At 55.1% G+C, this 26,947-nt stretch overlaps 1 protein-coding gene across 12 annotated transcripts in view; it reads left to right on the plus strand.

The window, feature by feature from the left end:
- Positions 1 to 721: 721 nt before the first annotated feature.
- The window catches only part of Tcf3 (transcription factor 3), a 29,507-nt gene continuing 3,281 nt past the window's right edge, over positions 722 to 26,947 (plus strand). For 4 of the 12 annotated variants that reach the window (XM_048341727.1, XM_048341731.1, XM_048341733.1 and 1 more), the window contains exons 1-17: positions 722 to 1,031; positions 3,009 to 3,137; positions 6,297 to 6,369; positions 15,136 to 15,209; positions 15,353 to 15,431; positions 17,186 to 17,253; positions 18,059 to 18,194; positions 19,026 to 19,078; positions 20,479 to 20,578; positions 20,652 to 20,809; positions 20,910 to 21,033; positions 21,366 to 21,424; positions 21,515 to 21,593; positions 22,555 to 22,628; positions 22,964 to 23,122; positions 23,201 to 23,324; positions 26,810 to 26,945. In XM_048341727.1, coding sequence (XP_048197684.1) covers positions 3,066 to 3,137; positions 6,297 to 6,369; positions 15,136 to 15,209; positions 15,353 to 15,431; positions 17,186 to 17,253; positions 18,059 to 18,194; positions 19,026 to 19,078; positions 20,479 to 20,578; positions 20,652 to 20,809; positions 20,910 to 21,033; positions 21,366 to 21,424; positions 21,515 to 21,593; positions 22,555 to 22,628; positions 22,964 to 23,122; positions 23,201 to 23,324; positions 26,810 to 26,945 — 1,568 coding nt within the window. In that variant the 5' untranslated portion in view covers positions 722 to 1,031; positions 3,009 to 3,065. The remainder of the gene's footprint in view (positions 1,032 to 3,008; positions 3,138 to 6,296; positions 6,370 to 15,135; positions 15,210 to 15,352; positions 15,432 to 17,185; positions 17,254 to 18,058; positions 18,195 to 19,025; positions 19,079 to 20,478; positions 20,579 to 20,651; positions 20,810 to 20,909; positions 21,034 to 21,365; positions 21,425 to 21,514; positions 21,594 to 22,554; positions 22,629 to 22,963; positions 23,123 to 23,200; positions 23,325 to 26,809; positions 26,946 to 26,947) is intronic. The other 8 variants (XM_048341728.1, XM_048341732.1, XM_048341735.1 and 5 more) reach the window with 3 other exon arrangements.

Here is a 26,947-nt window from a genome sequence, read left to right on the forward strand (position 1 = left end):
GCAAAAAATTAAAAATAAAAAACAGCCTAGGATCCTCGAAGGGCACTCGAGCCCAGAAACAGAGTGAGACAACAGTAATACGGATCTGATGTCCACGCTGGGCCTGACGGGCACGCTCGCAGTACACAATACGGAGAGCCAGCCCTAGAAACTCAAAGATGACCGACCCAGCGTAACTGAGCGGGCGGTGACGCCAAACGGAGAGTAAAATCCCACTATCCCCCGCCCCCACTCCCGCCCCACCCTCCATCGCTTCTCGCGGACTCTGATCCATAGGGTCCCGCCCCTGTCTGGGGGCGGGAACAAAGTGGGGCGGGACCTCCTTGCGAATGGTTAGAAAATACCACCAATCATACTTTAGCGTCCTCCGATTGGTCATTCTCACTGTGTCTCATCTTTCAATCTCACGGTTCTCCCGCTTGCGTCAAAAACGATGCGCTTAGTCCTGGTACCCCTCCGCGCAAGGAGATAGTCCCTACCTCTTCCCGGGCCTTGGAAGTCGTATCTCTACCCGGCGCACCCCCTCGCAGACAGAGAAGACTTTAGAGCTTCAGGTCCTCTTTGAGGGTGATCGGAAGTGGTCTGAGTTTTTAGGGGCTGCGCCGGCGGTGCGGAAGGATTCTTGGCGTGCGGCCGGGCGGGGCGCGGAAGGGGGCGGGACTTGTCCAGGGGCGGGCCCTATCCGGGGCGGAGCCGTGCAGGCGGCGCGGGGCGGGGGGCGGAACATGTCTCCCGCCGCAGGAAGATGAGGCAGCGGCGGCGGCGGCTGCGGGTGTAGCGGGCCGCAGCGGAGCCGGACCCGAGGCGGGCGGCAGGCACCGCGGCCACCGCACGGCGCTGCCTCACCTCCCTGGCTGGCCGCGCGGGGCCGACGACGCGGCGTGGGGGGGGGGAGAGGAGGCCCGGGCCACGCGCGCCGCCGCCGCCCACGCGCGACCCTCGGGGGCTCGGCCGTGACGCCCCTTTGTCCGGGGGGGGCCAGTTCATGCCGCCGCCCCCCCGTGCTCCGCGTGCGGGGCTGTGCTGAGCAGGTGAGCGCGCCGAGACCCGGGGAGGGTGGGCGGGAGAGGCGCGCGACGCCGGGGAGCCGCGCCCGGGACCCCCGCCGCTTTGTGCAAAGTTGGCCCCGGCGCCTCCCCCACCCGCCCCGCCTGGCCCACGCGGGGCGCGGCGGGGCCTGGGCCGCGGGCGCCGCGCGGTGCGCGTCCCGCGGGGCGGTCGGGGGCGGCGGGCCGGCCCTGGAGGCATTGTTCTCCAACTTTGCGCGCCGGAGGGGGGCGGCCGACGTGGAGGGCCCCGCGCCGCCCCCCGGCGCCCGCACTTGGGAAACTTTGAGCAGCCCGGAGCCGGCGTGCGGGGGGCGCCCGAGAGGTTGTCCAACTTGGTGGCGGGGGGGCTCCCTGGGCCCCGGGGTGAGGATTCCGGGGCGCCCTCTCCCCAGGGAGGGGCCCGGCCGAGGTTGGAGTTTGGGAGTGGGTGGGAGGGGAGAGGACGGTCCTTTTGTCTGCGCTTCGGAAGGTGCCACCGCGCGCACCGCACGTTTAGGGTGCTGGGCCGGCGCTGGGGGGCTGGGGGCGGGCCGGGCGGGAACATCTGCTCCGCGTTAATGCCGGGGCGCGGCGCGGCCCGGGGTCGAGGACACCGCGGTGGCGCGGCAAGCTTCAAAGGGTTCCCGGGCCGCACCGGCTGCCCGGGGAAGGAGGGCGTCCTGGAGCCTTCTCCCCTCCCCCCCAATAAAAGATGAAACCAAGTGGTTTTCAAACACCTCTCAAGTCCGCCACTAGTCTCCTCCCCCCTAAAGTCCTGTGATACATCCCCCCCGAAATCTTGAGTTTCTCTAAAAAGCCTGTTTCAGTCCTCCCCCCAAGTCGGCTTGAAAATCGGTTTCAACTAACCCCACATAAAAGTGCGGTTTCGTACTACTCAAAAAAAAGTTAAGTTTCACACGCCCTCCGAAAAGGAAAGAAGAAAAGAGAGAGAGAGAGACACGTAGAGGGAGGGGGTGCGACGGGGTGTCCGTTTCACACCCAGTGTTGGGAGTTGGCAAACAAAGAGGGGGTTCCTCTGCTTTTGAAGTTGGGTCTTCCTCCACCTCAGACATCCTCTACCCCAGCCTGCACGGGGTTTTCTGGCAGTCCCTTGCCCAGGGAGTCCTGGAAAAAGTTCCTTTGGAAGGGAGGCCTTGCTCTAACTCCCTCTCGGGGTGGGACAGGGCCTGGCAGGTGGAACCCCTTCCCCCATTCCAAAGTGGAGCCCCCTTGGGACTGCTTGGAGAATCCTTAGTCTTGGAAACCCCCCCCACCTCCCTCCTCTAGGAGTGGGGAGGCAAAGGATGTTTTCAAAGTTGTTTAAAAATAATTGCCGGATACATCATGACAATAAAACAACCTCGGATTTTTTTTTCCTCCTGAATTTAGTTGGAGGGGGAGGGGTTAATGTGAAGGGAAGCCTAGCAGGTCCCCTGATCAGATTCTCTTTGCTTAAAGTTGTAAAGCCAGAAGTGGCCCCTCCCAGCTTTCTGACTTCTGGATTTATTTCTCATTGGATTTGGGGGTAACCAGGGTCTTAGCTGTGCTATGACAGCTGCTTAGGGAGGGGAGAGTCTAGTGAATTTCCCTGGGGGCTGGACCTGGACTGTCCCTCCCCCCTAAGGGCTGGGCTGGTGGTATCGCCTGGACATAGTTGGAAATGAGAATCCGGGAGTCCTACATCCCACTTAAATTGTGCAACTTGATTCTCTGGTGGTTGAGGGCTCTTGTATTTGACACCCCTCTCCCATTGTTCAGGCTCCCTGTGGGTTCTTGGGCAGTCTCAACAAGGCACCCAGTGGGCATCCCAGCTTCCTGGGCCCCTTCCCTCGGACTCTCATAGACTCCAAACTCACCTATTCCCCACAACCTTCTTGGGTCCTACTTACTGAAACCTTTTTCTCCCCCCCTTCCCCCCCCCGCTTCATGTGTACATGTTGCTCACCTCTACCTGTGTCCACTACTCTGGGTTTTGTACAGGGCTGTCTCTAGACCTGGGGGAGCCACCCCAGTTCCTGCACAGGCCCCTGCTGGAGGATGAACCAGTCCCAGAGAATGGCGCCCGTGGGCACGGACAAGGAACTGAGCGACCTCCTGGACTTCAGCATGGTGAGCCAGCCAGCCTCCTCTGTCTGCCTCCCGCTCCCAGGGTTCACCATCAGGTTTTCAGGAGGGAAGAAGCACCGGTGAGCCTGGAAGTGTTGGGCCTCCGGCTTGCTTCGATGGAAGGCTCCCTAGATATTGCTCCAAAGGCTGACACCTCCCATGGGTGTCTTAACTGGAAGGGCTTTGCCCAGCCAAAGAATGGATAGGTGACATTACAGGTGGGGAAACAGACCAGGGATGGAGGTGGGGAGCTGGGCACTCCCCACCAGAACTTGGCTGTGTGAGCCATTGTGGCCTGAGGGTCTCATCTAAAATGGGGCTCCTTGCTCCATCACAGATACAGAGAAGGAGAGTGGAGCCAGTGCTGAGCCAACCCACCCTGGGGACCTCAGCCTCGATAGGACTCCCTGCGCTTGTGGCAGAGGATACAAAGTGATTCCTCAATTGGCCACACTTTCTGGCAGGCAGGGTGGAGTGGAGGGGCCACAAGCCCCATGTGAGTGAGTAGGGATTTGTGGGTAGAGCTGGGCCTGGAGGTAGGGCCATGTTCACAAACCCTGTTAGTGTACAGTCAAGGTCCTGGTTGGGGAGAGACACCCTCCCCATTTGGTCAAAGGGGCCCTAAAAGGCCTGGTTTCCAGCTGTGTGGATGGAACTCAGAGATGGTGCTATCTTAGAAATGTCCCAGCACAGACTGGCCTAGCAACGCGGAGAAACCAGAACTCCTTCAAGTGCTAGGAACTGCTCGTTTTACCCATCAACGCAGTGAGATCTCCCCCATAGGAATCAACCCCCCAAACCATGACTTTTTCCTTCTCACTTGAGTGTGGCCAGTTCCCTAAATCCTACCTCCAAGCTCCATCTTGGTCTGAAACAGCTGGGTAGAGGTACTTTCAGTCTTCATTGAACCCTTCCTGGTTGACAGCCCAGGCCCCTAAGACCTGTCAAAAACAAAAGTCCCCAAACCGAAACAGCACCAGCTACCCTGCGGAAAAACAGCCCACGCGACTGAGCGGCCGAGGTTCCGGAAGGACCATGCTGGTATTTTTAAGTGCTGTTTTATTTTTGCCTCCTTGGCTGAGTAACCAGAGGTACAGTTCAGGGTTTTTTTTTTTTGTTTTTGTTAAACTGACAGGTCACAGCTTACTGGACCAGAACACAGCAGTTTGAGGGTATAGGCTGATCCTCATGGGAACAGTCAACCCCACAGTGCCTCCCATCCAAACACTCTGAGGCCCTTGTCCAGGCTAGCCCAGCAGAACATTGCACAGCCGAGAAGCTGAAAGTGAGGAACTTGCCTCACACAGTGCTGGAGTGTGACCCTCCTTGCTGTTGAAGAGGATGCTTGTGGCCGGTGGGGGAGCAGAGGCAGCCCTTTACCCCCACTCAATACTCTTCAGGACTTCCACAGCCACTTAGGCTGCTTGACCCAGCAACAGGGAGTTAAATTATTAGTTTGAGCCATGCACAGCAAAGAAAGCTCTTCCCTGGGCCAGGGTTACAGGAGGCAGAGAAAGAGGCTGCTCTCAAAATAATTATAGAGAAAAAATATGTGTCCAGTTAGAATCCCACCAGTGTCAGACGATCCTACACTTGAGCTCCCTTGTCTGAGGAGAGAGAATGGCTCTAAGGACATGGAGGTGGACTGGGTATCCTAGAAACCCCCTGCATGGGTCTAGGATTGTCCCTGGGCCTGAGGAACAAGCTTGCAAGGTAAAAGGTGAGGCCCTGTGGCCCCTCCGCCATTAGTGGCCAGTGCTTCACGCCATACACAGGTCTGTCTGCAGCCCTTCCCATGGCCAGCACCCTGAGTACATTTGACAAAAGAGGAAACTGATTGAGGGGTGTAGAGTGGGTCTGGGCCGAGCAGGAAGCTTGTGGAGTTCATGGGACAGTTCCCAGTACCCTCTGGGCAAATGCCACATCAGTGTAACCCTGGCACTCAAGGATAAAGCGTGTAGGAATAGAAACCAAACACTTCCTCAAGGCTGCAAGCCTCAGTTTCCCCATTAGGATCTGACCTTGGGAAGTGGGCTGTGTCCATGTGAGGGGATATTGACCTGATTAAAACCATCTATAACTCAGTATAGCTTGGCCACTCCTTGGAAGTGAGAAATGTCCAGCCCTCCCCCCCCCCCCACTTGCAAGACTCAGTTTCCTCTCAGGGTGGAGACTAGAGTCTGCTTCCCAGGGTCACTTCCTGGCTGGGGTTTCTAGGTCCACACTGCTTAGCTGGCTTGAAGATGTTGGGAGTCTGGGGTGGGGGTTGACTCTCGAGAAGAGCCTTCACCCTTATTCCAGCCCCTAAAGTCACCTGGGCCCTGCTTGGAGAGCCAGCTTCAGGGAGCAGGGCAGGGATGCGCTTTGTTTTCTCTGTGGTCCAAGAGTTTGTTGATGGTGGGTCTTTGAGTTAACACTGCTAAGCTGTTTGGTCACTGGGGACGGGTGAGCCAGTGTAGAGTTGGGGGCAGTGAATGGCAGCCTCATAGCCTTGGTGTCTGGGATAATTGCAGTGTCAGTTGGACGGCAGATGGATCTGGACACTTCATGCCAGGTGTCCAGCTCCACCTGGGCTCTGCCACTCTGGAACTGCACTTTCCTCTTCTGACCTGTGCCTTACTGTGCCTGCCTATCAGGTGTGGTGTGAGGAGACAGCCCATAGAAGGGTTGTGACACCCTGGCCCATGGTCCCTGTACACAAGGCTACAGTTGCATGGGCCCCGGCTTGAGCATTGGAGGCCTGAGCTTCTTCCACTTGTTGAGCATCGACACCTTACTTTTCTAAGCTGAAGATGAAGGAAATCTTCAGATCGCCGTTGCAGTTCATGAGCTGCAGCCCCTGCCTAGACAGTTTGTTGCCTAGACAGGTTACATTCAGACCCACTCCCACCCCACCTAATAACACAAACCTGGGACTGAAGCCTTGGACACTGGCCTGGTGGGCAGTATGAGGGCACGCCAGCAGCCAGGACCACTGTGACCTCTCCACCGGCTGCGGATACTTGCAGGGGCACCGAGTTTCAGGAGATAGCGGGCCTTGGGGCTGAGGTCAGTGGTGGGCAAAACACCCCCGTCAGATCTCGGCCCCAGCATCCCTGAGCTCTGCCCTTCTGAGGAGCCAAGAAGCATGTCGTCACTGCTGTCCTTCTCTGTCCCCTGCAGATGTTCCCGCTGCCTGTGGCCAATGGAAAGGGCCGGCCAGCCTCCCTGGCTGGCACCCAGTTTGGAGGTTCAGGTAGGACTATGTGGCGAATCAACTGGATGTAGGGCAGGGCAAAGGTCCCCTGGGGGTCAGTGGGGAGGGCATGCACTCGTGGCATTGGGGACTGCAAGCCAAGGGGCACCCCCAAGTTAGCTGTCTATATTCAAAATTGACATGGCCTGAGGGGGCAGCGTGGCATTCCCATGTCTTATTCTGAGTTGGGTTGGGACTGGGTGAAGTTCGCTGGGAGGACCAATCTATAACCACGTCCATGCGTGGATGGGACTCAGGCCTTGTCATGTCCAGTCTATCCACAGGGAAACTGAAGCCTAGTCTGCCTTGTCCTTTGCGTTCCAGGAGGTATTAGACCCTTGCTGTGCCCACCGTCTTACTGCTGGGCCACCCCAGTTTTTGAGGATCAAGGGGGCTTCTTGGATCGGACCTCAGAGCACTAGCAGTGGAGGCATCCCAGGCCAGTCCGAGCAAGTCAGCCACCCTGGCTGCTGGTGACTGGCCAGGGACAGCACGATGGGGATCCTTCTTAGATAGAAGAGCAGCAGGCTCAAGTCTGGAACACATCAAGGGCTTAGAGCAGTGCAGCCTAGAGGGGGTCCTGTCATAAACCCAAATCTGGGGGAGAGTATCCAGGCAAAGAGCAGAGCCCAGGAGCAGAGGAAGGGAGCAAATATCTGTGCAAAGCAAGCCCAAGAGGGCAGGGGGAGCCGGTGGATGGGATGGCGGGAGTGGAGCCAAGTGGTGAAGGCCTGGGGGGTCACAGTAGGCACCGTGGATCTTTGTTCTTGGCACCACAGAAAGCCACAGAGGGTGTAGAGCAGAGGTTATCCCTCAAGTCAGAGCCCACCCCTAGCTGTGAGCAGGGCTTGGTGGGGAGGGTGGGCAGATGCTAGTTGCCAGCACATCTGGCTGTTTTCATGGCCTTGAGTATCTTACTAGGGGCTTGGAATTGGGGCCTCCCCAGCTGTGTCCTTCCCAGCACTGGAAGAGAACTTGTTCTGTCTTATAGTGACCTCTGAGGCCTATTGGGGTGACCCGTGGGTTGTGGCCCTAGGACAGGGGTTTGAATTTATTTACACCCCCCACCCCCCAAGGAAGGCCCTCAGTCCCTGGCCTGCTGGCCTTCCCCTCTGTCTGAGGAAGTGACTGTGGATCTGGCCAGGACTCCCAAAGACATGGAAATCCCCACAGGCCCCCACTGCCACAGAAGCGGGCCCCCAACACCATTAGACTAAGGCTCCTAGCCTCAGACAGGGTTAGGCCACTGTCCATCCTGCACCTGGAGGGAGAGGGAGAGGCCTCAGCCCTCATCCACTGTTCGTGTACCCTCCCATCCCCCTCTAGCCCTTCCACAGACCCTCTGCAGCCAGGACCAGCAACTCCAGCTTGCAAAGCCACAGGACAGGCACAGGCCCCTAGGCCTGCGACCATTGCTCACTGGGCCCTGGGTGGTAGAACTGGGCCCTGTGGACTTTGCAGACTGGTTTTCATGTTTCCCATACACCCTGTCCTGCCTGCTCCTGGCCTCTGCCCTTGTGCGTCAGGGCCCAAGGAGGCCTGTCAGACTCATTTCTTGTTCTGGTTCTGGAGGTACAGGTATAGTAGTCTCCATCTTGCCACCCTGTTGCACAGTTCTAGCAGGTAATGCCAGTAGCCTCAAGGGCATTAGGGATACAGAGACCTGAGCCACCCTCTTCTCACAAATGGGTACCAGACAGACATGTCACTTGCCAGATGATGTCACTTTTACAGTCCCAGGCTTTCTTTTTTTTTTTTTTTTTTTTGGGGCCAGTCCTGGGCCTTGGACTCAGGGCCTAAGCACTGTCCCTGGCTTCTTCCCGCTCAAGGCTAGCACTCTGCCACTTGAGCCACAGCGCCGCTTCTGGCTGTTTTCTGTATATGTGGTGCTGGGGAATCGAACCTAGGGCCTCGTGTATCCGAGGCAGGCACTCTTGCCACTAGGCTATATCCCCAGCCCTACAGTCCCAGGCTTTCTTGACTGCAGAAGGATCATCTGCTTCATTCACAGAGGATGCAGCAGGTCTGTGGACCCGAGAGGGCTGGGGTTGCCCTCTCTGAGGCATCTCCACCCCTGCTCCTATTCCGTGGAACCAAGGACCACAAAAAGGGTCTTGGTGGTCCACCAGTGGGTGGTGGGCAAGTATCTTAGCTTCGTGGGCCATTCCCTGGGTAAATTTCTCCTTACTCTTTGGAGCCCTTATTTTGGAGCCAATCAACTTTTTTTCACTGGTAAGCATTTTAATTTTAAAATCCCAGTTGCAGGAAGATGCAGTGTAGAAGGTGCCTGTGTAGAGGGCCCTTGCGCTCAAGGTGGCAGCCTGTATAGCTGCCGTAGAGCAGGAATCATGCATGCATGGGTGGCGTGGGCACTGCCTGGTATTGCATGTGTATGCAGGCTGGTGTTCTGTGTAGCTTTATCCACTGGCATTGCATTTGTTCCTTAGAATTGTCTCCTATCTCCATCACTCCTGACCTTAATGCCAGCCTGTTCTCTCTGCTGTGCAAATGGAGGTTCTTTTTCTATTGCTGAGGGATCATCTCTTTAAGGACTGCAGACCGTCAGTGCACATCACTGTTCCCTAAGCACTGCATGTATTGTGCCATCCTTGGGTCACGGCTTGAGAACTCCCAGGGCTCACAGGTTGAATGCCAAGCTGCCGTTATCCTAGCAAGGAAGCTGAAACTCCAGGTTTCATTCCAGCTGTCTAGTGATGCCTCCCAATAGTGTCCTGATCCCCACCCTTTATGACTTGTTGATTTGTAAGCACTCTTTGTATAGAACCAGTCTTAGTCTTCAACATGCTTATTAGGTGGGGAGAATGAAAAGGAACAATCAAGCATCAAGGTTCAGGAGTTAGTCACCAGAATAAACTCAAGGAAGTCTTTCTAGGTGTTTGAAGTATCTCCCCTGGTCGCATATTTGCAGAGAGGATTCGGTGTGGGTAGCTTTGCATTTTCTGTGATGCCTTTGGAGCTTTTCCTCCAGCTTTCTACCTGGTGCCCTTGGCATCCCTTAGTCTTTGTACTTTTGCCTTGGTTAGCTTTGTCTTGTCCTTGTGCTCAGCCATGTTCTTTGCATCTTGTGACCTCGGCTGCTGCTTCTAGATTGGTGGCAGGGGTAGGGGTGGGGGTTGACCACAGGAACCTACCCCAGGCAAGTGGCAGTTGGCCTGCTAAGCAGGCCTTCTCCACCCTCTTGGCTGGCCTGACACTGGCTGTCACTTCCAGATAGGCCTGTCTGTCCATCCGTCTTTATCATGTTCAGGATCCTACTGACCCCACTGATCGACTCAGAGCAGTGGTGGGTCTGTCTCTGGGTTCTCTCCCTCAGTTCTGAGGCTCCCCATGATCAAACAGAGCAGCCTTCACACACAGAGACTCCTCTGGGAGTGTCTGCTCCCAGAACCTGCAGCTTAGATGCACCAACTACAGCTCCCAGGGGGGCCGTGTTGTGCGTGGTGGTCCTGTCCTTTGCCGTGCCCAACCTGCCCGTGCCTCTCCTTGCTTGGAATAGCTTCTGAGAAGTGTGGGGATCACCAGGCCAGACAAGAGAGAGGTGTTTGGTACTGAGATTTGGGGTGTTCCTTCCCCTTGCCCAAAGCAGAATTGTCAAAGAAAAGCCATGTAAGCCCTGTTTGAAAATGTTCTGGTGTGGGCGACTTTCATGGCACAAAGTCGGTGGCCTGTCATTTTGCCTGAGCCCCAGGAGGCAGCCCGGGTCCAGTCCCAGCACTTACTTTTCCTTCCTGTCCCTTTGTCCTTGCTTTGCTGCCTCCTGCTTTATCTATTTTATTGATTGGCCCTTCGCAGAACCTGCTTCAGGAGGAATCAATATGTATCCATCGATGTCTTTCTTCTCTTCCACTTTTATCTTACCTCCTCCTGCTTAAAGTTTTTTCTCTTCCTTCTTTGTGGGCTGAGAATTGAAGGCCTCATTTGCTAGCTTTGTCTCCTGTTTGGTAGCTGGGGTGCTGAGGATAGTAAGCTTTCCCCTGAGGACCACCTAGGCCTATCCCACTGGTTGCAATAATGTAGAGTTTTGTTGTGTGACAGATACTAGACTGATTTTTTTTTTTCTTCTCCTTGAGTCAAGTTGTTTGAGAGATTGGAGTTTTAAGCTTGGGGGAGAGGGCTTTTTTTTTTCTTTGTAGTGGAGATTGAACCCAGGGTCCTTCAGCTGTTTTTGAGAACTGTAGTTGCACTATGTAGTCCAGGCTGACGTAGAACTCACCATCTCCCTTCCCATTCCATGTTTCTTGCCCTTGACAGTGCCTCATGCAGAGCCTCATCCAAGTTCACATTGAGAGGTCCCAGCACCAGGGGGTAGTGCTCTAACCCTGAGGTCACCTGACTGATGTTTGCGGCAGTGGTGGCAGGACAGCTTCTGCAGCCAGCAGCCACGTTTCCCTCAGTTACCATTGAGGGGCTTGAGAGACCCTCACTCTCGGGCTGTTTTCTGTGTATCAGGGAGGCTCTCAGGCTGGGGTTTCTTTTCTGAAGACTTAGCAGGGCCCTGACCTTTGTCACCCCCGGTGTTCCAAGAGTGACTGCAGCCTCTTCCTTCTCTCCTCCCCAGCACCATACCTCAGGCTGAGGGACCCACTGGCCCAAGTGTAGAGCTCAGCATTTGGGAGGCAGAGGGTTATGAGTTCAAGACCAGCCTGCGTATGTTATGAGAACTTAATTTCAAAAATGAAAAGGAATTACACAGAAGGAAAAGCAGCTTTTGTGTGGTAGCACAAAGGGGCAGAAAATGAGCGAGAGGCTGGGTAGGAGTGTGTCCTTACCCCTGATAGCACGTCTCTCAGAACTGAGATACACAACAATTAACAATCTGCCCAAAAGGTCACAAGCAGCCCCCCCACCCCCCAAATTCAGGCTAAATTCAGGCTGTATTTCCGGGATGCCAGAAATGGGTCCCAGAGGAGACAGACGGGTTGGCCAGCATTCTGGATCCTTCAGATTATAATTAAGGACCAGAGACATAGCTCAAGCGGTAGAGTGCTAGCCACAAGCGAAAAAGCTGAACCAGAGCTTGAGGCCCTCAATTCAAGACACCTTCCTTTTCCCCCTGCTCACCTGTCCTCCATACACACAGAAAAGAAGGAAACTTGGAATTTGGTTCTGTTGGCTTGAGCATGTAATCAGTCATAGCTCCTCAGGAGACTAAAACCTGAAGGATCACAGTTTGAGGTTAGCCCACACAGAGGAGTTTGAGAGATTCCATCTCCAATTGACCAGTAAAAAGCAGGGCAGGCTGGGTGCTGGTGGCTCACACCTGTAATCCTAGCTACTCAGGAAGCTGAGAGCTGAGGATCAGGGTTCACAGCTAGCTCGGGCAGGAAAGTCTGAAACTCTTTACTTCCAACTAGCCACCAGAAAACCAGAAGTGACGCTGTGGCTGAAATGGTAGAGCACTGGCTTTGAGCTGAAGAGCCCAGGGACAGCACCCAGGCTCATAGTTCAAGCCCTGGGACTAAGCCCAGGGCAGGAGGTATGGGCTCAAGTGGTAAAGCACTAGTTGTGAGCAAGCAAGCTAATCCAAGAGATTGAAACCCTTAATACTGGGCCCCCCAAAAATAGAGATTGACGTTAGGAGAAGGCAGTAAAAGAATTGATAGACACGGGCTGTTGCTGCTGTGAAGTCACATTGAGCACCAGCTAATAGTTGATGCTGAGGAATTGTTCAGTTCTGAGTGTGGTCCTGGAATAACATGATGGTGGCGATTATAATTTTCCTTACTTAGTACACATGGCGTAGTTCCAGGAGCTCCACAGATACCAAACTCACAGATGCCCAAACCCCTCGTGCACCCTGGCATAGCATTTGCCCAGATCCTGTCCACCTCCCATAGACTTAACACCTAGTATATGCTCAGACTGTATACAGGTGTAGCACCATGTCGATGGAGACAGTGGACAGGAGAAATGTCTGCCTATGCTCAGTGCAGATAGAGGAAGTTTCTGAGTATTCTCCATGCCAGCTTGGCTGATGCCCCAGTGAGGAGCCTTAGGATACTGAGGGTGGCTGTGTTCTGTCTGTGTCTTTTATGAAGCACCTCTGATGCCAAGATCACTGGCCACATAAGCGCGTTTCCACTAGTTAAAACCGTGTAAAACTGGAGGCTCTTTGTCTAGCCACCTGTGAGGCTTTTCATAGCCTTGTGTGTCTGCAGGTGGAAATTTGTGGTTGTCGTGGCATGTTCTTTTGGAGACATGGTTGTTACCTCTGAATGAAACGAATGTTTGTGGAGCCAGTCAGGGCTCTATCTTGCATCACACATGACTTGGGACACCAAGAGGCCTCAGCTAGGAGAGCATTGAGGTGATACCCCTGAAGATGGACAAAGAAGCAGATGTGTAGGCCATGCGGCAGACCTTGGCAGGAGGCATGGGTCCCCAATTCACGTGTAGGAGACAAGAGAGTGATGAAGTCAGTTTGTTCTTTACCCTAAGGGCTATTCATGGGCGCTGTGGGGGGTGTTGGAGGGAGAGAGGACAACCATGTTCTGTTTCTCTGTCAAGCTACCTGAGGCCCTAGTGGCAGCTGCTGCATGCAGGTTGTTTCAGACTGTTTTGAGACCATAGGAATGAGGTGTGATGAAGTTGCTGGGGTTTCACCTGTGCACCTGGTACTGAAGTATGAGGATCAGTGGACTAGCAACCCTTACTTACACTGGCTACCCATCTCCACAGCAGGCCGATGGATAGCAAAGGCCTCCTTTCCACCATGGTGGCTAAGGAACTGCAGTCATTGCTGGTGCAAGTGGACTCTGCCAGGAAAACTTGCTTTACAAACATGATCAAACAAGGGGGGGGACTTGGTTCAGGAGAATGGGAGTGGGCACATGGCCCACAAGGCCCTGACCTGATTGGTGGAGACTCTTGTAAGCCCCTCCCTCCCTGATATCAAGCCAGGGCAGCTGAGGCTTCTCTGCCAGGCATGGAGCTATTACAGCTCCCTGGGTAGTGGGTGCTTGTCCTCCTCATTGCCTGGGATTGTTGAGCCTTGGGCAGATGTGAGCAAGGCCCATTGCCTCCTGTATGCACCCTGGCCCTCGCCCAGCCCCACTCTTCTGTACGGCTCCTCCAGTGTAGAGAGCAGGAATCATAAAAATTACACCCCCATGGCAACTTCTTCTATTAGTATGTTTTAATTAGTAGACAAGTAAGTACGGTTATGAATATTCATGACTAGGTTATTAAAATGCATAATTAATCAGTGGGGGAATTTTAATAACTATTAATGGTGTGGGGGAGGGGCCTTGCTATTTTTGTTCTTTCTAGAAAGGGAAGGACAAGGGGCCAATCTAGTGGGTTCCAGGAAAGGCAGTGTAGAACTCCATTCTATTGGGGGCCATCTGGGAACCCCTCACCATTGCCAGACCCCTTGGGTGCTGAGTTTGAATGCTGTTCAGTCATGCCCTGCCAGCTGTCTTGGGAAGAAGCACCCTAATTTGCCACTTGAGGGTCCTGGTGCTTCTCGGGGGAGGTGCGTCATGGGTGTCAATGATGTGGGAACCTGTCTGGGGAGGAGGGAGTCAGCCCCACCACCTACCACCTTATCAGGAACCCAGGTAGGGTCCAGACACCCTAGGCTAGGTGAGACTTGACAGCTAGAGCCTGTGAGACCGCTCCCCATTTAATCCCCCCATCCCACATGCCAAGGCAACCTCCTATCCCCATACCCCAAATCACATTGGAAGTTTTTGATTTAGAAACAAAAAAAAACCCCAAATGATGCATGAATATTCATTGAGTTGAGATTAATATGCATAATTATGCAAATCAGGCAGCAATTAAACACCAGTTCTCCAGGGAGAATGCTTAACACAAAGGCACCGAAATAGAAGGATGTGATTTGAAAGAAGTTTCTGGTGTGAGGAGCAGGGGCGGGAGAGGGGAGGGTGGTGCGGGAGCTACTGGCATGCATTGCAAGGGGGGAGGTGCAGCCCAGGCCTTGGGCTGGGCAGGGACGAAACCCAGTACATAGGTGGGAAACTGAGGTGCAGCACAGCCATCTGTCCAAGCGGGGGTACTGAGTGGTTCCCTAGGGCTGCTCTGCCCCTTTTCCAAGAGCTGTGCTCTGTAGTCCTCTCTGGGATGGGACACCTGACCCCCCGAACCCTAGCAAGCTGCCTGTGAAGAACGTTCTGGAGTCCTGGGTGGTTTCCTGTGTGAGTGGTGGGGGAGATAAAAAGAGCCCCACCCTGCCTTGCCCTGCCTCTCAGGACAAGGTCCTTATCCCTTGCCTGGTTAACCCCTGCCATGCTGCAGGCCCTGGCCTCTCAAGGCCAGGCTACAGGAGCAGCCTGAGATCCCTCCATCTGCTCCCCTCCAAGCAGGTTCTACCCCCCTCTGCCAGCCCCCCCCCCCCAGCTGGTGTGCAGTCCTCAGTGTTGTCCTTGTATCAGCAGTGTCCCCTCTCTTCCACCTGTTGAGGCCTGAGTAAGCCATCTCAGAAGGTTGGAGGAGAGCATGCCTGACACAGAACTGTCAGAGTAAGGCCTGAGTGATCTACACAGAGTGGGCACAGTGGCTGGGGCTTTGACAGAAGGGTAGGAGTTTGGTAGCAGAGTCCACTGGCACAAGTGTTACTGAGCTGCAGACTTGTAGGGGCACTGAGTCCTCTATGCCTAGGACCTTGACATTGGTGCTGGTATTGGTATTGGCACTGGCTGTGGCACTGACACTGGCTCTGCAGTGTGCAGCTGGGCCTCTAAGTGCTCTGGAGTTAACAAGCTTCTCCTCCCTGCTCCCTAGGTCTTGAGGACCGGCCCAGCTCTGGCTCCTGGAACACCAATGACCAGAACAATCCCTCCTTCGACCCCAGCAGGGTGAGCAAGGCCTGTGTGACACCCTAGGTGCCTCCTTGGGCAGGGAGTAAGAAAGGGAACTGACTACATATGCCAGATCCCCTGTCGTGTGGGGTGGGCCCGTGCCTGGAGACCCCCACCCTCACCACACTCATATCTCGTAGACCTACAGCGAAGGTGCCCACTTCAGCGACTCCCACAGCAGCCTGTCTTCGTCAACATTCCTGGGACCTGGGCTTGGAGGTGAGTGCGCGCAGGAGCTGAGGCAGGACAGCACATCCTGCCCGCGCTCTGCTCTGCACGTCTTTTACAGCCTTTTTCCTACCTGTGGGGTAGAGATCTGCCCAGAACCTTTAATGTGGGAGGAAGTGAGGCTCCCTCTGCTCACCAGCCCACCGTGGCCTCCTCTTCTCTGTAGAGCAGCTGACACAAGGCGCTGTCCCTCCACTTGTGACCCTGGAGTTGGAGGGTCAACCGCGGAAATACTCAGATGTGGGACTGGGTCTGAGTGCTAGGTGTGAACCAGGTAGCTACCTCAGTATTACTGGCAAGTGGGGAAACTGAAGCTCTAAGAGTAGTCTTTTTCCCCCCTGGGCTGAGGCAGAGGCAGTCTGGGCTTGAAGGCATGGTCCAACTGGAACTGGAAAGTGAATCCTGGGGGTGTGGGGTGCAGCTGAGCACCCACCACTGAGAGGCCGAGCCCCGTTTCCTAGAGAGGAAGATCGGGGCCGCCCTGAGCCTGGGGGCCTCCTGTCTGTGGAGAGGAGTGCTGGGTTCCTCTCTCATGCTTCCTTTCCCTGGCCTCTCCCTCAGGCCTCCTGCTGGGCGAGGTGGCGGGGCTGCTGGCTGTTCCCATTGGGGTGGCTTGAGGTCAGCAGAATGCCCAGCTCAGCTGAGTCGCCTCGCTTACCTAACCCAGCCCCAAGTGACTTCAGCCCCATGTTCTCACATCCAAAATGGAGCCAGCCTTGGCGTATGGGGCACCTGGTGGGTCTCTCTCGTCCCCACTCCCCCACAGTCACTGTAATGCACCCATAGGGAGTGGACACTGGGCTCCAGTAGCCCTTGTTTGAGGAATCCAGCTGTAATCACTCTCAAACTGGGAGCCAGGTATGGAGGTATACACATCACCCCAGCAATCAGGAGACCGGGGGAATTGTGGTTCCTGTCTACATAAGTGAGACTGTCACCAAGAAAAGACAAGAAATTTGTGGTGGTACTAGGGCTTGAACTCAGGGCCTTGGACACTGGCACTCTATCACTTAAGCCGTAGCTCCTCTTCGGGCTTTTTGCCCAGGCTGGCTTGGGACTCTGATCCTTAGATCTCAGCCTCCTGAGTAGCTAGGATTACAGGTTTGAGCCACCAACGTGTGGCCCAATTTGTCTGTGTTTGTGCCATTACTCAGGGCCTCATACTCTTAACTCAGAGCCACACCACCAGTTCTTCACTTGCCCCTCCTTACCAACTGGTTGGGATCAGCATTGCTGGGGCTGCACTCTTGGCTCATCATGGCTTGGCTGTGGGTTTACAAGCTGACCTGACATATATAAGGCTGAACTGTTTTGTTACCCTGGTGGCCAGGCCATGAGCTGGGCAGGATAGGCTGCTTACTAAAAACCTACCAAGCTGGGTGCTGGGCCTCACAGGTTCCTCACAGTTCCCTTGCCAGGTATCCCACCCCCACCCCCACCCCTGTCCCATCCCTGGAGCAGATTGGGTGCTTAGAAGCCTAGCAGCTCCAGAAGCTTCAGCCCAGGAAGGGTCAGGGTTGTCCAAGGTCAGGTACCCCCAGCAAGAGGCTGAGGTGGGACACTGAGCTCCGGGCTGTCCCATCAGTAACTCCTCAGCAAGCTCTAGGTTGGCATAGTCCACCTTCACTGGGAACCCATCTTTGTTGTAAGCCTGTCTCCAAGGGCACTGCTGCATACAGGCATGTGCAAGGGCTTAGTTGGACCCATCTTGGGGTGTGCTCCAGAGCTTTCTTGTGTCCCTCCAGGCAAGGGCGGTGAGCGGAATGCCTATGCCACCTTTGGGAGAGACTCAGGGGTTGGTGGTCTGACTCAGGTGAGTACTGGGGGTACCTGTCATCCTCTGCAGTGGTGGGAGTGTGGGGTGATCCTCCAGCATGGCTCCTCGGGTCAGCCAGTGTTCACTTTCCTCCTCAAGAGGCCACCAGGACTAGTGACCAGCCTTCTGGTCTCAGGCCCTGTCCCAGCAGTTTCCTCTGTACTCACTGTATCTGAGCCAGAGGAGGAACAGCAGCCTCTCCGGTTAGATCAGCAGGTGTCTGGTGCCCATATTGCCCTAAGACCAGCAAGTTTAGCTTTCAAAGAGGACCCAGGACCTCCTTGTTAGTAAAGCTTGGTTCTGGGTCCCCAAGCCCCAGGTTCTTGCTGCTCAGTGAGCCCCTCCAGGCTCAGGTTGAACTGAGAACAGAGGCTGCCCACAGAATGGCACAGCAGCCCAGGGCAGATTTCAATGGGCAGGAAGAAAGCCTAGTCCCTGTCAGTCCCTGCTCCCTACCAGCACAGGCATGAGTTAAGAAAAAGGCCCGGATGACACAGCAGCTGTCACTGCCCCAAAGGCACCCGCACACCCCAGTGTGCAGTGCACGTGCTCCCGGACGGCAGCCACCTCAGCTGCCTCTCTAGGAAGGCTTACTCTCTAGGAAGATTCCGGGCTGCTGCAACACAATCAGAACAAAAGCAGGGTAGATGTCCTGAAAGTAAGAGCCCCAAACCCCAAGGGCCACACTTGCCCTGTGTGTCCCACTGACGGTGACCTCTGCAATTTGTGGGTTGGGGGGGGGAGTGCTGGCCTGGGGGCTGGACACCAGCCAAGCCCAGCATCCTGTCCCTTTCACCCTCAGGGTGGCTTCCTCCCAGGCGAGCTGGGCCTCAGCAGCCCTGGGGGGCCGCTGTCCCCCTGTGGCATCAAGGGCAGCTCCCAGTGTTACTCCTCGTACTCCAGCAACCCTCGGCGGAGAGCTGCGGACAGCACTCTGGGTGAGTCAGGACAGGGACAGGAGGCTTTGAGGAACCAGGTGCCCCTCCCTTAGTCCCAGTTGAAGATCAGGTCAGTACCCACAATCCACCTCCAAGGCCCTGCCTGACTGACTCCAAACGCGAGAGCAGAGGGAGAGACAGCAAACCAGAAAGGGCAAATACGGCAGAGCCTCGTTCCGAGTAAAACCAAGCAGTTGCTCCTGGTTAGGTTCCCAGGAGCCTCTGGTCACATGGCTGTGGCCCCACACACACTCTGGATTTCACACGTTTCTGTTTAGATGGACTTGATTGTCACTACCCTGCTCCCCTAAATGGAGCCCAGCTGCGCAGCCGGGGTTCAGTCCTTCAGTGCTGTGCTTGGGCATTTTACACATCCAAGTTGGCCAAAGGGAAAGAAAGCACAGAAGTGGCAAGCCTCAGCTCTCAGCAGGCTGAAGCAGCATGGGGTGGTGAGGGGTGACGCAAGCTCTGCTGCCCTGTGTGGGTCAGGGACTGGTTCTGCCTGGCAGGTGGACTTCCGCGTGCCCTCTGAACCCTGAGGCCAGCTGGGAGGTGGTTGAGATGGCATGGGCTGACACTGTTCTCCAAGAAGGGAGGCCCAAGTATTTAATACTTCATCTTGATGTAAGAAACTTACCTCCTGACTCCTTGCACATTTTGACCCCCCGAGGTTTTTAGTAGTGTTCCTTAGTGGGAGTTTCAAGACTCTGGGGTGTAGTGAGACTTTCTGAGGTCCACCTCCAGTAGTGACATGTCCCCAGAGCACAGGACACTGGCCACACCTGGGAAGGTAGACACAGTAGTGACACCATTAATAATTCTCACTCCCAATAGACACTCAGCCCAAGAAGGTCCGGAAGGTTCCGCCCGGTCTTCCCTCCTCGGTGAGTGATGGGACAGGGGACCCCCACAAGCCAACTGCCTTCTGTGTCCCGGGGCTCAGGGCCCTTCATGCTCAAGGCCCTAAACATCCTCATCCTGCGGGTACTCTACCAGGGGCGGGGGGTTCCCCACAGGCTCTGTGTGGATCCTTCAGGCCTGCAAGCTAGGCCAGGCAGGTCCTGGTGGGGGACTGTGGTCTCCTGGTCCCTACTCGCTGCCTGGCAGTTGGCCAGCTGCCAGGCCCAGCAGATGGTGCTGAGCCCTCAGCTTGCAGCGCTGCACTCCTACGATTTAATCGCACTGGAAGAAAAGACAATTTGGTAGATTTCCCAGCTGCTCATCCCCACCCTCCCTGCCTGGCCCCCACACTGGCCACCAGGAGGCTCTCAGCCTACTAGCCAGCCACATGTACCCTTGGGGTGAATTCACTTGGGAGATGTCACCCAGCTGGGGTTGGGGTCAAGGGACACAAAGAATCAGGCCAACAAGAGGGACTCGTGTGTAAGTCATCCAGCATGAAGATGGGGTCAGCAAACCTACATGGCCCTGGAGGGGAGGTAGAGCTGAGAGCCCCCAGTTAACACTCATAACCTGCTTTCCACTTGTGTGCTGGAGCAGGCAGCAGCAGCAGCAGAGCCCTACTCTGCCCTGTTAGGTCGTCCAGTCCTTTGCCAGGACAGGCATTAGAGCAGTGGATCCTCACACTGTCCTGTCAGGCACAGTCTGTTTACAGGCAGCACCAGCTAGTCAGAACTGGTGCTGACTGTGGACCTCCTTGTGCTGTAGCTACTCGGGGCCCCAGCATCTTATGTCCAGGCAGGATCTCAAGGGACCTTGCATTCTAAATAGAAAGAAGAGCTAAAGGCATTGGAGCTGGGGTGTTAGGTCAGTAGGTTTGCTGTGTGAAGAAGGGACTAGGCATTTGTGGGCAAGGCCAGTCTCAAAGTCTCAGCTGCAGGAAGCTAGAATGGGAAGGAAGTCAGAGTACAAAATCGAGTACTGGCCGGGTGCTGGTGGCTCACGTCTATAATCCTAGCTACTCAGGAGGCTAAGATCTGAGGATTGTGGTTCACAGCCAGCCTGAGCAGGAAAGGCCATGAGACTTTTAGCGCCAATTAATCACCAGAAAACAGAAGTGGAGCTGTGGCTCCAAGTGGTAGAGTGCTAGCTAGCTCTAGAGTTCAGGGACAGCACCTGGGCCCTGAGTTCAAGCCCCATGACTGAAAAAGGAAAAGAACGGTAGAGAAAAAATGAGGGTGCCACCAGCACTGCAGTCCAGACCTGGGAGGTGGCTGAAGCAGGGATAGCCGCATGGGAAAGAACAAGGGAATAAGGGGGACCGTGGTCCAGGAGCATGGCCTTGCCTGTGTCCCTACCCCTACTGCGTCCTCTCTTGCTACAGGTATACCCACCCAGCTCAGGTGACGACTACAGCAGAGACGCCGCCTACCCCTCAGCCAAGACCACTGGCAGCGCCTACCCAGCCCCCTTCTATGTGGCAGGTAGGTCTGGTTCACCAGGTATGGGGGTTAGGACACGTCCCTCCACACCCCCTCACCGTTCTTCTCTGTGCAGATGGCAGTGTGCACCCCTCGGCGGAGCTTTGGAGCGCCTCTGGCCAGGCGGGGTTTGGGCCCATGCTGAGTGGCTCGTCCCCCCTGCCCCTGGTGCCGGGCAGCAGCTCTGCGAGCAGTAGTGGCAGCTTTGGTGGCCTGCACCAACACGAGCGCATGGTAGATCCTGGGAAGCAGCCAAGGGGCCGGCAGGATGGGCGGCTCCCGGTTGCCCTTCTGCCAATCCTTGCCTATCCCCCCCTCCCCTGTCTTACTTCAGGGCTACCAGCTGCATGGAGGGGAAGTCAACGGTGGGCTCCCAGCAGTACCCAGCTTTCCCTCAGCCCCCAGTGCCTATGGCAGCGCCTCCAGCCACACACCGCCTGGCAGTGAGAGCCTCTTGGGTATGGCCACCCCTGGGACACACCCCTGGACATGGGCACTCAGTGGGAGCCCATGGAGACAGCATTAACTGTACCCCAAGGCCATCCTCACCTCCTGCCGTGGCCTCAGCCCTCTCCAGCCACCCTGTGGTGCTGGCCTCTGATGTCACGGAAACCCATCCGGCCACCCAGTTCATGGGTAGACCAAAGTATAGAGGAGATCTTGCTCATGCCAGCCCACCCCAACAAGCAGTGTTACACAGGTGGAAACCTAGCAGTTGCCCCAGCTCCCTGCAGGAGGGCAGGAGGATGTCAGGCCAGGCTGGGACCACACTTAACCTCTTCTTCCCCAGGCTCCCGAGGGACCACAGCCGGCAGCTCCGGGGATGCCCTTGGGAAGGCACTGGCCTCGGTGAGCAGGGCCCTGGGCAGGGGTGGGTGGAGATGGGCAGCAATCCCCTTGGCATTCCTGACTACCTGTTTCTGTTATCTCTCACTGCAGATCTACTCCCCGGACCACTCCAGCAATAACTTCTCACCTAGCCCCTCAACACCTGTGGGTTCTCCTCAGGGCCTGGCAGGTTTGTGGGGATGTGGGGTGGGGGGAACACAGGGCTGTGCCCAGGCATGAGTGGAGGGCAGGCTTGGAGGGCCCTAGCAGTAGGATAAAGATAGATCTGTGGTAGTCTTACATTCTCTTGCACTCCTGGAGAGTTCCTGGGGGAGATAGCCTCGAGACACCTATAGGACTAGGCAGATAGAAGTGGAGTCCAGCCAGGCTAAGGCAGTTCAAGACTGGGAGGCAGGGCCCACATCTCACACTACAGGAGCCGTGAGGTTCATGTAAAGACAGATGGCCCCCAACATGTTACCTGTCATCATTGCCCACGTGACTGATAATAGTACCAAGCCCATGGCCTACACAGATTAAAGGGGGTGGATCTGCAGTATCAGTGGGACAAAGAGAATTAAGAAACAAGACTTTTGGAAGACCCAGACTGATGGATTGAACATACCCCCCAGAGCCAGACACAGATGGCTCACACCTGTAATCCTAGCTATTCAGAAGCCTGAGGTCTAAGGATCGCAGTTTGAAGCCAGTCCAGGCAGGAAAGTCTATAAGACTTACTTCCAGCTAGCCACCACAAAGCAGGACATGGAGGTGTGATTCAAGTGGTAGAGCAACAACCTTGAGGAAAAAGCTCAGGGACGTTGCCCAGGCTCTGAGTTCAAGCCCCCTTAGTAGTACAAAAGTAAGATATTCCCAGTTCCCGGTGTCTGGCCCTCAGGAACGCTGGGACTGCTCATCCCTGGCCTGTCTGGGACCCCCCCAGAGCAGTTGCACAAGGTAGAGCAGGACAGAGAGGAGTCAAGCTCTAGAACCAAACCTGTCCCTTGGCAGGACTCATCTGAGGCCGAGTGGGAGTGGCTTTCCAGTTCAGGGGTGCTAAGTGGCCCTTTGGGGGTGTCCAGCCATTTGCGAGTTCCCATGTGCCCACCTTGCCTGTCCTGGTTTCATCTGCTCCCCCCCCCTCCCTTCAGGGACATCACAGTGGCCCCGCGCAGGAGGCCCTGGTGCCTTATCACCCAGCTATGATGGAGGTCTTCATGGTCTGGTGAGTGTCCCTACCAGCATGTATCCCATGAGCAACAAGGCCAGAGAGACTCAAAAGTGAGGTCTGGGGCAGGGGCAGGTGGCACATGGCTAAGCCTCCTGAGGCACATGCTGGGGGTGGTGGGCGTAGTTGGAGCCACCTGCTGACCTGTTGCTCATGTGCAAATCAATGTCTTCGCTTGGCTTGGGTTTTGGTTTTCTTTTGCAGTGCTGGGGGGGGAGGGGCACATTCATGGCCTTATGCCACTGAACCATGCCCAGCCAGTGTGTATGCATGTGTGTTTGCTAGTCCCTGTGGCTCAGGCCCCTCACTGCCCTCTCGTACCAACCCCACAGCAGAGCAAGATGGAGGACCACCTGGATGAGGCCATCCACGTGCTCCGCAGCCATGCCGTGGGCACAGCTGGGGACATGCATGGGCTACTGCCCAGCCACGGAGCCCTGGCTGCAGGCTTCACCGGCCCCATGTCGCTGGGTGCGCGGCACACTAGCCTGGTGAGCATCGGGCCAGGGCTGGGCTGTTTGGAAGGCAGGACCTCTGGGCTCCCTGACCTGTCCCTGCCACTTCTGCAGGTTGGGGGCAGCCACTCTGAGGATGGCCTTGTAGGCAATGCCAGTCTCTTACACAACCACGCAGCCCTTCCCAGCCAACCTGGAGCCCTCCCTGACCTCTCCCGGCCACCTGACTCCTACAGTGGTAAGTCCTTTCCCTCTGACCATCCCCTCTGTCCCGTTGTCACTAGGAGACTTAGGACTATTCAAGCACCCGTTCCTTCCAAGCAAAGGACTGTGACCACCTGCCAAACCCATGGCCCCTGGTTGGGGTTGAGGGGGAGGCTCTGGATGCTAGCAGTTTGGTAGGAAGTGGCTCCATGGGGAGGGAACCCAGGGCAGGTACCAGCCACAGATAGGGTTCTCAGAAACATAAATCCCTCGGGGGCACTTTGGAGCCTGCTGGCTTCAGGCATCCTTCATTAAGTCTGTGACGCACATATGAAGTACCCATTGTGTACCTGCACTGTGTAACCACTGGTGACTGAAACACTGGAACAGAGGCACCCCCTTCTAGAGGTGATACCCATGTGTAGGACAAGTGTCAGGAAAAGGACGTGGTAGGAGAGTTAGGCCTGCGCTCCCAGGCCCCTCAGCAGAGGCTTGGGAGGAGAAAGTAGGCAGGTACCATGGGGGGCCGCGCCGAGGGCCTGGGCAGGAGCTTGGTGTGCTGAAGGAGCATCTATCTGGACAACCTGTGTGGCTAAAACAGAGGAAGGACTGGAGTCGGGAAGCCGACAAGGCTTTGGGCTGCAGGGAGGATGTGGAAGGCTGTGAGCTGGATTGGGATGAGCCCTCTCGGTACTCAAGGGCGCCATCTGGTGGGTGTGATCGGAGGCTGGGGACTTGTCAACGACTGGTATGGAATGGGTGGGGCCAGGTGCTGATACAGATCTCTAGGCTGTATCCTGAAGGTCCTGGCCCTACTGCTGTCAGCAGTAACCTCCATATTCCACAGGCTCCCCATCAGGTTTGCCCTCTTTTCCTTTTCGTTGTTGAGGGCTGGGAATATGGCCTAGTGGCAAGAGAGCTCGCCTTGTATACATGAAGCCCTGGGTTCGATTCTCCAGCACCACATATATAGAAAACGGCCAGAAGTGGCGCTGTGGCTCAAGTGGCAGAGTGCTAGCCTTGAGCAAAAGGAAGCCAGGGACAGTGCTCAGGCCCTGAGTCCAAGCCCCAGGACTGGCCAAAAAAAAAAAAAAAAAAATCATTTTCGTTGTTGAACCCCAGGCAGGTGGCACACTTAGCTCTTTGCTAACTGCATTTGAGTTCCACATAACTGATAACCCACAAACCCTTTGCCTTTCTAGGTTTGGGGGAGGGAGGTGTCAGTACTAGGGATTGAACTCAGCTTAGGTAGGCACTCTACTAATGCCTTTTTTGTTTAGTTAGTTATTTAAATAGGCTGTCAAGGTTTGGCTTGAGCTGGCCCAGACCTCAGTCATCCTATCTACCACGTAGCTGGGATTCCAGACATGCTCTACCATGCCTAGCTTGTTGAGCTGGGATTTTGCTGACTTTTTTCCCTAGCAGGCCTTGCACTGCAAGTCTCACACCTCCCAAATAGCTTGGATTACAGGCATGAGCTACTGTGCCCAGCACTCTTGGAAGTAAAATGAAATATATAGAAGCAATGTATAATGTATGTATCATATACATATATTTGCTATACTGAGTTGGATCTCAAGAGCTTCATAAAAAAAGTGGTACTCTCCCACTCCTGCCTCCCTTTTGGTTTGGTTTTTTTTGTGTGTGTGTGAGGGACTCATAACTTTTAAATTTGTTTCTGTGTGGGTGCCAGTACTAGGATGCAGGGCCTCACTCTTGCTCACATCTGTTGCTTTACCACTGGAACCATACCTCTAGCCCTGCTTTTTGCTGGTTAATTGGATATGGAGTCTCACAGACTTTTCTGTCTGGGCTGGCTTTGAACTGTGTGAGCTGTCACAGCCTAAGATTACAGTGGTGCGAGCCACCAGCATGCAGCAGAGTCTTAGTTTGCCCCAGCCCGCCTAGACTTTGATCCTACTATTTATATTTTGCACTGTAGGTAGGTTGACAGATGCATGCCACCGCTCCTAGCTTTTTCTGCTAAGGCAGGATCTAGTGACCCTTTCGCCTGGGCTAGCCTGTAATTCTCCTGGTCATAGCCTCCCACGTAGATAGGACTACAGGAATGAGCCACCACAGTTGGCTTTTTGACATAGGGCCTTGCTGTGTGTAACCCACGTTGGTATTTGCGCTCAGGTCCCCTTTCCTCAGCCTCCCCCATGCTAGGGCTTTTCCCATCCTTGAACTTTTTATACAAATGACTCCCTGAGGCCAAATGTTCTTCACCTGGTATCTCGCACAGTGTGAGGTCTTCCCATTTCCAGTAGCTGCACTTGGGTGCTCCACTGTGAATGCCCTGCCCTGTTGTGGACATGACCTGTGTTCCCCACGTGCCTTTCTGTGGCTGAGAGGGTCCTCCTGTGCCTCCTGGTGCACACCCACGAGTCTAGTGTGGTACAAGACTGCTTGCAGGGCCTTTCTTTGGTCTCTGCATGCTTTTGTGTTTTGCCCCGTGGCCTCAGGGAGGAGATGCCTGGCGCCTTGCTGCGGACCCCCCTGGCCTCTGGCTGGCTGGCTAGTGGTCTGCACCAGGGCTGGAGGTCAGTCCTGTGTTGGCTGTGTGGGTACTCCCCAGTGATCATGTTGTCCATGTTGATCCTGGCAGGTTCTCTTTTTGGAATCAGCTGTTTTGAGTGTTTGCCTTGCTGATTCATAAACTAACATTGCAGCGGTACAGAGTAACCCAGCCCTGTGCCATGATGCGTGGAAATTACAATGCCCTTAAGGCTTGCTCTCCTTCTACAAAAGAAGGCCCCTTTCACTTGTGTTTCTTGCTACAGGTTTGTTTTGTTCTGCAGTTTTGTTTTGGAAGATGAACTTCACAGGGCCAGTTTGTGTTTTCTTTTTGGTAGTGGATTTTTGTTTTATTTTGTGCTGGTCCTGGGGCTTGAACTCGGGGCCTGCAGGGTGTCGCTGAGCTTTTAAAAGCTCAAGGATAGTGTACTGTAGCACTTGAACCACAGTTTCCACTTTCAGCTTTTTGGTGGTTAATTGGAGATAAGAGTCTCAAGGACTTTCCCCTGGATTTAGCCCTCCTGAGTAGCTAGGATTTACAGATGTGAGCCACCAGCACCCAGCTAGTAATGGTAATATTTGAAGACAGTCTTGTTCTCCAGCCCAGACTTGTCTTGAACTCAGATTCTTGTGCTTTCACCTCCCCAGTGTTGGGATGACAGATGTGTACCACTCCTTAGCCTTGTTAATAGGAAATACTTCCCTACTCCAAAATCACAATAGGATTTCACACACTTTGTTCTTCTAAAGGCTGTGGTGTTGTCTGCTTTTCACCATTTGGTTCTTACTCTGTCTGGAATTGGTACCTGTGTGTGGTGTGAGGTAGGGATCCAGTTTTGGTTTTCTTTTTTCTTTTTTTTTTCTTTTTTTTTCTTTTCCAACCTTTTCTGCAAATGGAGGTCTGGCTTTGTTCCCAGCTTGTGTCCTCACAAGTGGGTCAAAGGAGCTCGTCAGCCTTGGGGGCCTCTGCTGCCCCAGCCCCTGACTGCTGGTCTGTTACAGGACTTGGGCGGGTGGGTGCCCCAGCGAGCGCCGGGGAGATCAAGCGGGAAGAGAAGGAGGATGAGGAGAACAACTCAGTGGCCGACAACTCTGAGGAGGACAAGAAGGAGCTGAAGGCCTCCCGCACGCGGACCAGGT

The sequence above is a fragment of the Perognathus longimembris genome, chromosome 3 (assembly GCF_023159225.1).
Source record: "Perognathus longimembris pacificus isolate PPM17 chromosome 3, ASM2315922v1, whole genome shotgun sequence".
Taxonomy (NCBI): Eukaryota; Metazoa; Chordata; class Mammalia; order Rodentia; family Heteromyidae; genus Perognathus; species Perognathus longimembris.